The sequence below is a fragment of the Anabas testudineus genome, chromosome 14 (genome assembly GCF_900324465.2).
Source record: "Anabas testudineus chromosome 14, fAnaTes1.2, whole genome shotgun sequence".
Classification (NCBI taxonomy): domain Eukaryota; kingdom Metazoa; phylum Chordata; class Actinopteri; order Anabantiformes; family Anabantidae; genus Anabas; species Anabas testudineus.
In genome coordinates, this window is record NC_046623.1 from 15,866,899 (window position 1) to 15,879,381 (window position 12,483).

The 12,483-nt window shown below is 41.2% G+C and overlaps 1 protein-coding gene across 1 annotated transcript; it reads right to left on the reverse strand.

Moving 5' to 3' along the window:
* Nucleotides 1–868: 868 nt before the first annotated feature.
* On the reverse strand, nucleotides 869–6,822 carry drd1b (dopamine receptor D1b). Its single transcript, XM_026373423.1, has one exon. The coding sequence runs from the start codon at nucleotides 5,149–5,151 to the stop codon at nucleotides 3,763–3,765; it is 1,389 nt and encodes a 462-aa protein (XP_026229208.1). The 5' UTR covers nucleotides 5,152–6,822; the 3' UTR covers nucleotides 869–3,762.
* Nucleotides 6,823–12,483: the final 5,661 nt, after the last annotated feature.

The following is a 12,483-nucleotide window of genomic DNA, read 5'->3' on the forward strand; positions in this document are numbered from 1 at the left end:
ACTGAGCATAGATGAAAAAAAAACAATACATACATGTTTATTTTTACAAGAAGGGCACATTTTCTTTTTGTACAAACCGTAAACTAAATACTGTAATAGTTCTGAGGGCTATAATCTTTGACATCACTTTCATGAATGAACACCAGAAACAAGTAAATAAATAAATACATAAATAGCCAGTAGCTGTTGCATCTTACTGTAAATTATAACCCACACCGGAGAAAACGTACAGCATTTAAGTTTGCTACACACATTAAGGATTTTTGAAGATAAAAAGCACTTGTGTTCATCACGACTACATTTTGAACATCATTGTACAATTCTACATCCCTGTACTCCCAACCCTAAATACTGCCATTTTTAAAAAATGAAGCTCCGTCACTGAATAGAAGTCGAGGTAGGGACTCTGTTGTTCTAACCAAGTAAACTGAACCTCATCATTCCCGGACCCTGGGAGTGTTGTTTGGCCCCACGCCTGCTCTGTCCCTTTGGCCTGCCACTGGAAGAGGATGAGGAGGAGGGTTTCTGCGCTGTCAGATTTGCTTATGCTGTCATATGTCATGTAACTACATTAACTGAGAGACCATGTACTGTCACTATAGCTTCCCAAAGCAACTTGTAGGGCATCCTAGAGGAAACGCTGTGGATCAAACAAAGCATTTTGCTTGTGGGCCTGTTGCCTGACATCCCCTTCTCTAAAATCAAAGCAGTGGCAGCTGGAAAGATGACTCACCGAGTTGACAAGGTGAAGGCTCAGAGGGGGTTTTACATGGAGCCAAAATACAGCAGAGACCATTTCAAACCTCAGCTGGAGGTATGCTTCTATAAATGTATACATACAGCATATACAAAAAAAAAAAAAAAAAAAAAAAAAAAAAAAAAACACCTGGTTAACCTGTAAATACCAATGATGTCATGTAACATGGCAGATTATTCAATATATCACTCCTACCCCCACATTTGAGATTGTAAAACCCTCACAAAATCACAGCATAAGCTACAGTACAGCCACATTCAGCCAAAAATAATAATTTTGGCAATATTAATAATAATAATAATAAGAAGAAGAAACAGCCAGATGGGCCCTTGATTTGGCATTTTGACTCAGACTACAGAAAAAGAAACAGTAGGCCCTGTCTGTTTGATAATAAATTCAATCTGTGTTAACATCCGGAACGCTCATCAAGTCGACAGAGGCAGCCAAGAGAAAAGAGAAAGAGATAGAAAAAAGGAGGATAGAGGCTGGGTGGAGGGAGGACCGAATCTTCCCCAAGGCAGTTCCCTTCCATGTCCAGTCCTGACAGATTATGTGCAATTCACATTTTGTTGCATGTTTGTGTTGGCTTGTGTTTGAAAATACAGAGTAAATTAAGAGAAACTGGTGAAGAGCGGAAATGGTGGATTTCTGACTTGATATGGTCAAGAATTTCTAATAGGTACCGGTACAGAGAGCAAAGGTTAGAGGTTTAATTAGATTGTGACATGTAAAATAGAATTTGAGCTCTTGGAAAATGAAACTAATTCATAATACAGGACAGCTAATCCAATTTCCACTTCATAAATATCAATTTTTAAAATGGTGGAACAGCAAATGGCAGCAGCTGAGGACAGGGAGGCAGAGAGGACAATGAGTTGCTTTTGTGTCACAAGCCAAGCCACATATTGAGCTAAAAGCTTTCCCCCGCTTTGTTGCCATCTAGATAGCATTGGATTTTCCAGAGCAGGAAAATCAAATGCTCCGTTCAAGACCAATTGCTTTCTATTGAATCAGCTTTTCCTTTCTCTCGACAGTTTCACGCCTTCATGGACACACATAGCACGCAGCGGACGCTCAGCATACAATGTCAGAAAGCATGCTGCTGAGCATTCTTTCCCAGCAACACTGAACACAGCAGAAAGACTTGTATGGACTTCAAGTAGAAACCTAATTATGTCTGACTCACAGACACACATCGATTTACAATTACTTAATCTCAAAAAATATATATTACAATTCAATTTAACACAAAAGCACAGGGAATTCAGTTTTAGTTTAATTAGGTAGAGACAATGAACAGGCCATTTAGGGGCTTTCTTCTCCACCATACACACATTCTGTCCTTATGTTTGATTTTAATGGCCATAAAAGTGTGACTTTTGAAGGAGAACATGACAAAATATTATTTGTACAACTGAAATGTTGAATAATTTAGTAATAAAATACACTGCTGCTCACTTAATCTGGTATGACCAGCACTGTGAGGTGTCTAAAGGTTGAAAAATCTTTTTCAACAAATGATCAAGTGTGGAATGAAAGAGCAACTCATCAGGTGTTTTCCTAAGGATTAACTTACTCAGTCTCCTGTATTTTTGTAAATCAGATTGTTAGGACTAACCTCTGCACTGTAAATTATAATTGTATGCAATGGCTTGTCCTGGACTCCACCCCTGCAAACAGATCAACAAACAGGTCAAAAAGCATAAGCGAACTGCTGCTACTGCTGTACTGCCTCCTCTGACCAAGCAGAGAAGTTTCCGTTTACAGATTGACATTCGTTTTTAATTATGGACTGACTGCATTTGCCAAAAATAGAATCATTAGTGCCACTCTGAGTGGGCAGAGTAAGGACTTGAAATGGATGGTTGCCAAAGGAGGTGGTGAGGAGGAAGCAGGAAAAAAACATAAAAGAACAATAATGGTGCAGGTGTAAAGAACTGTGCTGACTGAGGGAACAGTGGGGAGGACAGAGAAGAGGCTGGCAATACTAAAGAAATAAGGGCAGCACTAGGGAGGAAGGGACTTTGCTGACAGAGGAAAGGAGAGCATGGAAATGGAGAGCATGGAGCGCCCTAGAGAAGGTTTATAAAGAGAGGAAACAAAGCTAATACAAAACAGAGTGTGCAGTAAAAACTGAGGAAACTTCAGGTAAGCTAGTCAGTACCCACATCGGTATGCCTGAAGATGAGTCAACCAGAATGACTTTTTATCCCCCTTTCACACACACATACCAGGCTTTAAATGAACGTACTAGATAATATGGGAAGCAGGGTGTATAGGTTAAGTACTTAGGAATATATGCCAACTTGGCTTATGCTATTAAACCCCTTTATCTGCACTCTGCCTGTTTTAGTTTGGATCATAACATTGTTACTTTGGTGTCTGAGGTAATTATAACCAAAATAAATTACTACTGCAATACAGGTTTGTCCTTGTTTCCTTTTTAGATAAATTATCAAGCAAAATAACTGCAAACGAGTTAATTATAATGTACCAAAACCAGTTCACCCACATTGCTCTTTTCCTTGAAACATATATAAAGCACCTACCTACAAGACATTTTGCTAATAGTTATTACATCTTGCTCCATTGAATATACTGCATTCATGTCCTCCCAGGATAGTATCAGTACTGTACAGTATACACATGCATACGTATACATCTTTGTAAATATATATTTAAAAAAATGTATACATGTGCACATAGCTAGTGTTCTGCTTTAATATTCACATCATCAACATTTATCATCAAATGTGTCAATTTCATCAATAAATGCTGAAAGTATTTTGCAGACAGGTATATCCAGGTTAAAGTGCCTTTACTGTAAAACATTCTGTAAGTTTTTCCATGTAAAATTTAAGTTCTGTATACCCCACTCACTACTTTCTTATCAGGCATGTTCTTAAAGGTGGCCGTCTCCGTTTCTGGGTCCACTCGTGTACGCTTTTCTTTCCTCTGTGCACATGTACATGCCTTTTCGTACTACAGTCTTGATTAGCCACTTCTTAGCATGACACGGTTTTATGCTGTCCATTCTGTGTTATTGGATTAATCTTTTCCAATGTGACCTCGTTATCACTATCTAAATTCCCAGAGATGGCCGGTGAGAGTATCTCTAGGGTATTGTTAACCATGCCCACCTCCATCTCCCCCCTGCATCCGTCCTTCTTCTGTAACTCCTCCTCCTGTAGGATGCTGTGGGGAATCACATAGCTAGCTGAGTGGTTGCCCTCCTTTGGGATGTGACTCTTGGGCTGATACTGACTGTTGGGGTTCGAGGTAGGGGCACCCATGTTGTTGTTAATGCTAACAATCTCAATGGCGTTGCTTCCCGGGCAGAGCCGGTGGCAGCCCAGGAGGATGGAGAAGGCCTTGCGGAAATCTGCATTGAAGGCATAGATGATGGGGTTGAGTGAGGAATTTGCCCAGCCAAACCACACAAACACATCGAAAGTGGTGGAGCTGATACAGGGGAAGTCCGTGGCACCATCTGGCAAGTTCGGCTCACAGAACGGAACCATGCAGTTGAGAATGAAGAAGGGCAACCAGCAGCACACAAACACGCCCATGATGACTGAGAGAGTCTTTAGGACTTTGGTTTCTCGTTTGAAAGACATTTTGAATGAGCTCTCACTGTCCATGTTCGAACTATTCCCCATGCTGCTGTGGCGGTTTTTGGCACTCTCTGCGGCCCGCTCCAGGGCAGATATTCTCCGTATCTGTTTCTGGGCAATGCGGTAGATCCGGGTATAGGTAACGAGCATAATAGCCACAGGAATGTAGAAGCTGATGAGAGAAGATGAGATGGCGTAGGTCCTGTTAAGGCTGGAGTCGCAGTTGTCAGGGGGAAGATCACTGGGGTATGTTCCATTCAGCTCTGCATAGCTGGTGGTCTGAGCTTTGTGCCAGTTAAGCTGAACAGGAATGAAGGAGATGAGGACAGACAGGGTCCATGCCACACTGATCATCAGACATGCCACTTTTGGGGTCATCTTGCGTTCGTAACGAAATGGGCTGGAGATGGCCCAATAGCGGTCGACACTAATCACACACAGGTTCAAGATGGAGGCAGTGGAGCACATGATGTCAAACGCCACCCACACGTTGCAGAACTCACCAAATGGCCAAAATCCCACAATCTCTGTTGCTGCCTTCCATGGCATGACCAAGATAGCTACCAGGAGGTCAGAGATAGCCAAGGAGATGACAAAGAAGTTGGTGACCTTCGATCTCAGGTGTCGAAACTTGGTGACAGCGACACACACCAGTGTGTTGCCCAGCAGTGTGGTGAAGATGAGGAGAAAGAGGAAGCATCCTGTCAGCACACGTTTGGATGAGTCTCTCTCGGGGAGCAGCTGCTTGCCATCTCGAACTGTTGAGAAATTCTGATCCATTGTTTATATTAGACTACTAATAAAGTGAGATAGGGGGTGGGTGAGGGGGTTGTCAACAGTCACCCCATCACATCCCCAGCCTGCAGCAGCTGTGCCTCTCTGGGGAGGACTTTTAGATGGACAGTGTAGCTGGTGGAGAGGTTAACTGTCTCGGCACCAGCTCTCCTACAGACTGGGTCATCCATAGGCTTCTTGTCACAACCACCATCCTTGCACAAGAGCTGCTATAAATATTTCAGAAAGAGCTCTTCGGATATTTGACCCACAAAGATTCCTGGTTCATAAATTCCTGCAGCAGCAGCACAGGCAGCAGACATTCTACTGTGGAGATGGGGAAGACTATTCCAGCTGTTGTTTCAAATTGTTTTTCCAATCAGCACTGTGATAATAAAAAAGTGTGAAGCAGGAGTAAAATTGTCCTTTTGCTCCTCTCTGTTGATGCCTTAGCGAAAGTTTCACATCATATTGTTGCTGTTAAATAAACGGAGGCTTGGCCAATCGTTCGCCTTATATACCGCCTCATCAATAACTTGTATTGATGGATTTTGTGCTGCGTTTATCTGATTTGTTCAATGATCCTCGAGGCGTGTCTGTGTGATTATATTGGTGCCTGTATTGACGCAGATCCACCCCGGCTGCTAGATGTTGTTTTTATTTTATTATTTTTTTTTATTTCTTTGAGCTCAGTTCCCTTTTAGTCTCCGGACAACATTTCCACCAGAGCGGTGAGGCAAAAAAAAATTAGGCTAAAAAACAGCATTCAAAAGTCTCAACAGTCCATTTTCAACGCAGAGACATGCATTTAAATGTCTAATTCAGCGCATGTAAGCCCAGCAATAGCCTGGCTTTCCTGTTTTGGCATGTAGTTATATTCCAGAAGTCTTTTTTTTTTTCCTTTTGGTTTAGTTTGCGTGCCGACTAGTGTGAGCACAGCAAAAGCTTTCAAACAAGTCAAGAGTTATTTTGACCACCCACCTAAATCGTCTCTGACAGTGCAATCCTTAGGTTGACGTCTTTGAAATATAGATGCAGTTTTCTCTTTATTTGCTAATAAAAAAAAAGAGAAGGACAATTGGATGGCGTGCGCTCCGCTCTGTGGATGTGGACAGATCAGGACCCGCAGCAACGTCTGAGGTTGGCTTTAAAAATAACTGATTCTAAAATCAACTTCACTGATTTAACGGAATATATTTAATCACCAAAACATCCACATGTGTTCGGTATCATCCAACTCGTATCTCGGTGCCTCATGTAGGAGCTCACCGTCTCTGCGCTCTTCTCCATGGAAAGTCAGTCACGGTCCCCTGTTGCAGCGGTCCTCAGGTGTTAACCAGTCCGTATGTTTTACTTTTGGGGGCCATCATTTGTTGTCCAACATTCAGTTACCCTGTGATGTGTCTGCGGTCTGACTGGCCGGCGAAGAATGATGGGAATGACTATGGTCTATCCAAGACCCGTTTTCTTGCGCACTCCTCTCTCTCCACTGAGCTGCCGCCTGCTGCGGTGCGCCACGGTCTCTGCCACAACTGCTCCATCTACCAAGGCAAGCTGCGAAGGGTAAAGCCAGGGACTGAAATTACGCCGAGTCTTTCTGGGAGACCTCTTTCCTCATCGTATTTTATGTCGCTGACTCTATAGCTGAAATTCATTAGTATCGTAACTGGGGCCATAAATCAGAAAGGACCCTGGACCGCTTGAGGAGGGAGACAGAAAGACATTATTACAACAAACGTTTCCCTTAATACAATAAAAACTCACTGAAACAACCGTTTCCAGTTTCCTAACTGATTTGCTGCATAATTCATTTGTCACTGAGTGGAAAGATGAACATGGAAGGGTGTTCCATTCAGGCGCAGTAGTTACGCATAGGCGCAAAGACGAACTCATGGAGGCAACCCCTTGGCTACAGTAAATAAAAATACACTGCATGTAACTACAGATTGGCACTGTCTGCTGATGACTTTAGATTTTAATTAGACTTTAGGATTGTTAACTATCTTTCAGCTTCAGAAGCTGTATCAATTCTGTATTCAGTTTAGCTCCTCTGTCATTAGACCGCTGGGTAGAGTCAATCAAATTCATAGTACACAACAAAATGTGCTGTTGCTAAAGAGTGAAGGTTTTAAATTGGTTAAATTTGTATTGTTGGAGAAAGACATGGTTTTTATGTTTGTCTGGTGATATGAATGTTTGAAATCTAATACCCAAGTGAACTTTGTCCCTTTATTATAAGCTGTAAAATAATCTCACCGTTAGATTTTTATAGTATTAATATTTCTCTTTAATAACAAGTATCCCCTTCATTTGCTTGCACTTTATTTTAGACGTGACTCAAAATGACAAAGACACAAATAAGATCACTCCCGTTAAGTCACCAAAAATAAAAGCAGAGCTAAAAATGAAGGTGCTGTGATGGCCTGAGATGAACCATTAGCCAGCAGGCATGCACAGTGAGGCACAATGAGGCCATCTACTGGATGTTAGATAGTAGGAAATCATGTGAGTGTGGGAGCTGAGAGAGAGAGCTGCAGCGTTTTTGCATCAATGTCTCCCCAATAAACATGACAGAACAACTCTGAATTAATTACGAGTCCCACGAGCAGGAAGACGGACGAATTATGAGAGACATGTTGTTGTAGGGATCATTTGGTCATTGCCCAGAAGTTCTAGTATTGAAAGGTAAGACTTGATTCTAGGGTTAAGGAGACAATGAGATTAATGTAAGGGTTGGGTTTAGGCATTTAATTATGACGATGAAGGTTAGGGCAAGGGGCTCGGGACTGCATTATGGCAGTGGTGTCCAAACAAAGATGGCTGTATGTGTGTGTATGAGAGAGAGAGAGGGAGATGAATTTCAGAAGCTAATGGTATCATGCTGCTGGCTGCCTGGCAGGCCCTGGCTAGTTTGAATAGTAACTATGTGAGATGAAATCCTCAATGGACTCCCCCACCCCCACGTTGTGTGTGTCCATTTGTGTGACTTTCTTTTTGCATGTGTGTCTGTTGTTGTATATGTGCATCCATGACTCTGCATGTCTGTGTGTGTGTGTGTGTGTGTGTGTGTGTGTGTGAGTAATGCATGTAGACAAGCCAAGTGTAAGAGGCCTGGCAGACACAACGCCCACATTTCCCTGTAGCACAGAGCCAGGGTGTGCGTGCAGTTGACAAAGTTCAAACCAAGACCACGTCACACACAAACACACATACACAGAGACTCACTCACACGCGCACACAACCAGCCATGCAGGGTAATTTATGTCTGCTCCAAAAAGCAAACAAAATAGAATAGAACAGAGTAGAATGTGTTTCATTTGAGTTAGATTTTTCACAACATAGCTTTACAGTTGCTTTCTCTACACTTTGCCACACAAAGGCCAGAAGTGAAAAAAGAAATCATATCCGTTATCACATCCTAGGCTTTGTAAATCAAAATGAAAGAGGCATATCTGATGGCTCCAATGTTGTTTTGAGATGCAGCTGCTTGTTTAATTAAAATTCATGTAAGTTTGCTAATGAACCCATGTTACAAACCTTTGTGTAAGTTTTCATGAAGCCTAGAAAATGTGGCAGCTTGCCTCCTGACAGGACGTTAATCAACTCACTGTGTTTCTCACTCTGCACGGTTATTCAGTTATTTCTCTAGGCAGTAAATTGAAGGAGACAACTTGAAAAGTCTCTGGAAAGGTACCACGCTGTGCCTGTGTGGTACTGATCTCTGTGGGACGAAATATGTTATCCCTTAATTTTCCAGGATTCGTCCTAATTCCGGTTCAATTTTAAAATATTAACCACAAGCAGAGATTCAGGCATTCAAGCCAATATGGAAATGTAACATTTGAGGCAGTCGGTGGGCTGAAATCTGCAGGGAACAGCTCAAAGAGTCGTTTCTGGCACTCACCACCAAGTTTTATAATACACCCTAATATTGAAGATGGCTCAGAAAGCAGTTATCCACACTCATATACATTTATATTGGTGTTTTCATAATGGAGAATTGCTGCCAGAAGGGATGTACAGTATGAAGCCATGCTGCATCATTCAGCTCCCGACAGATGAATGGATGTGGAAATTCATGATTTAAAGTGAGTTTAAAACAAGGCTGGTTTTGCATTCCTAAGTAGATCTACCTGAAGTTCATTTGAAATGTGAAAGTCACAAAACTTTCATGTAGAAGCCAATTAAAATGATATTTTTAAGACATTTACCAGCGGCACCATTAATTTCTCATTAGCTGGAGCTATTATCACAAAACAGCAGTGGATACTTAGCATCTGGTGAAACTGATCTGTCTTGGCACCATCTGTCTATAAAACAGTTTTAAAAACTGTAATAATGTTAAGTTGTCTCTTTAGATGATGATGATGTTTGCTCTCAGGTGAGATTGCCTTTTCTCTAAAACACAAAGAATCTAATTTAACTGTGACAATAAAACAATTTGATTTGAAATAGCGAAGACTTGTATCAAGTCGATCGCTGCAAAATGACGCAGTTTTTCAAGCCTGTCAGGGGCATTGGATTATTCTCTGTGAAATGACGGACTGAAAATAGCATCAGAACACGTCTGTCAAACATTGCTGAGTCATATTTTACTGACAGGGTGCCACCAAGTGCATGTTGTATAGGTGACAGGAGAAAGAAAGACGGGGTCAAGACCAGAGCTTACAGACTGAGCCTATCTCTCGCTCACACACGTTCTGCACTCCTACCCCCTTTTTGTCTATCTGCTCTCTTTCCAAATCCTCTTTGTGAGTGTGACATCCATCAGGTCGCGGATTGTTGTTGTGAAGCCTCTAACTGCTAAACACCCAGCGTGTAGGAATTGTTATGCGCTAATCCCACCACTGAGGTTCATCACACACACACACAACAGCTTTCATGACATCCAACATTATCAACGCAATTATCCTCATCAGCAGCAGCCGTGTGAAGAAAACGTGCGATCCGTTTGCGTCATCACTGCTGCTCTTTACAGTGTGTGACAGCTTTTTACGTGATACTTGTCGTTTCTACAAGGGCCACTAACTGATCTCTGAGCCATTAGGCCCTTCATTGGTGTTTTGCTGAAATTCCCAGTGGGGTGAAAGTATATTTACACTACATAGGATAATGGGAAGAGGAGTTAATTAAAGAGATGCCTCAGCAATGACATGAATAAAAGCATGGTTTAAATAAAGAATTTGCCACATTTGACTTTTTATTATTTCACATTATGAGATAACATTGTAATTTGTCTCGGCTCTCTGTGCACTGCACATATTGGAGACAATTTCCAGCTGTGCACACATACAATGGAAAGCACCCGTTTTATCTCCCGTTCTTCTTCTCGTTCTCTCTAGTCTCTTTCTTTGTATCCGAGGATAAAAGCTTTAGTACAGTTGATGATATTCGGACCATCTGTCGGCAGTTTCATTTGATAAAGTGGAGGCATCAGTCACGTGAAAGGTTAATCTCTAAACATATTCCACATGCACATTCCTACATGCATGCACACGCGTACACACACACACACACACACACTAGCCATCTACAGTATCTATCTATATTGCATCAATGATTTTACTCATCCAACCTAATATGATGTTTTTCAAAATACCAGTTTGGCAGATCTGTCAAAATCCTTTACCTGTATTTATCATGTCAGATCCACAGTGTATGTTGAAGTTTTCATCTCTTCTCAGCTCTGCAGAAGCAGGTTTCACACATACTGTTGTAGATATTAAAATGGTAAAGTAACAACAACAAAGACATTGCATTTATTTTATTCTAATGTAATTTTTTTTGTTTTGTAAATTTGCCTCCAAAATCCGACAGTGTCTGTATTTTAGTTCAACTTGGTATTGTTACAGATTTCCTTCATTCAGTTTTTCTCAGAGATATCCTTAGGTTTAGTCAATAGTAGATTCAAATGTTCAGAGAACTATGAAAAGCTTCTGATATCTCAATCTTGCGTCGGTTCCCTGACAGGACACCGGGACCTGTTTTGGCTTTTATGAATTTTAAACAGTAAATTGGGATTGAGTAAGTTGTGTTTCCTATATTTTCAAAGTTTCTTTTCTCATTCCTCTTGTTGTTTTTCTCACACACATTCATTATTACAGTAGAGAGCTTCCCACCAGATCCTTTAGAAAGTATTGCATACTTTTATCAAGAAGGCTTTGCAGCTCAGCTTAAGTGCACACAGCTTTAATTCCAAGCCTCTGCAGCTTACATCCAGCTGTAGAATGAACACAAAACATTTAACCTCACTTAACTCCAAGCTAAAGACATTCTAGTTTCGGTGTGTGTGTGTGTGTGTGTGTGTCTGTGTGTGTGTGATTTGTTACTGCAGGGCTAATGAAAGCGACAAGCATACAGTGGCGTGAAACAAAACATTACACATAAAATGTTGATGGATGGAGTATCTTTTCACCATGTTGTGCTGAAACCTTTCCTTCTTGACAAGGTTAACATGTCACTCTCTAATAAGAATCTTGAAATTTGGCCTCAGGCTGCACAATAATCTAAAACATATGACATCTGCACTGTTCAGTTAGGTGGTAGCTGGGAAGAAGAAGCCCCAAGGTGTAATCAGCAATGCAGGAAAGAAATGACAGCATCAGTCTGAATTGAAAATGGCACAGAATGAGAATACTGCCAATTAACTGCCAAATAGATAACAAAATGGAAATAACTTGTGCTGTTAAGAAATAAAGGAGAGACAAAGAATAATTGTTCCACTTTAGAGTCTGTGCTTGTAGCTGGATCAGAAAGTGTGATCAGTCCTCTTTGTCCTTTTGAAACTCACGTCAAACACAGTAACAATAGATACAGATTGAGAAACACTTCAGAGAGCTGACACCAACACACACAGACAATAAAGACACATACAGTAATCACTTCAAATTCATTTTCTACTAATTAACTTCCTACTTTAGTCTTGAACCATCTCAACAGGTTTAATTGTATTAGCAGCTGTTAAACCTGACAGTATTTAAACAAGCTTGTCATTCCTTCACTATGCACATATCTATCACAATTCCAATGATATAATTGTTGTTTTTAACTCAAGAGATAAACTGGAGTTAAAAGTTCTGAACCTGGCTGCCTTAGTACAGGTGTTTTTTATCCACTCCTCTGAAAGGAGGATTTGAATCAACACACTTGTCACAATCTGTTCCAGGAATAGCATCTTTAATGAAGTTTCAGAGGAACGGTCAACAACTGCACCTTCACATTTTGGGGGCTGTTACAGACGCTCGCCTCACAGCTATAGAGAAAAAGTTTCCTATGGGCAGTGACATTGGTTTACTCTCCAGGATCCTTCCCAGCCGAGATTAACAATCATCTCCTGTG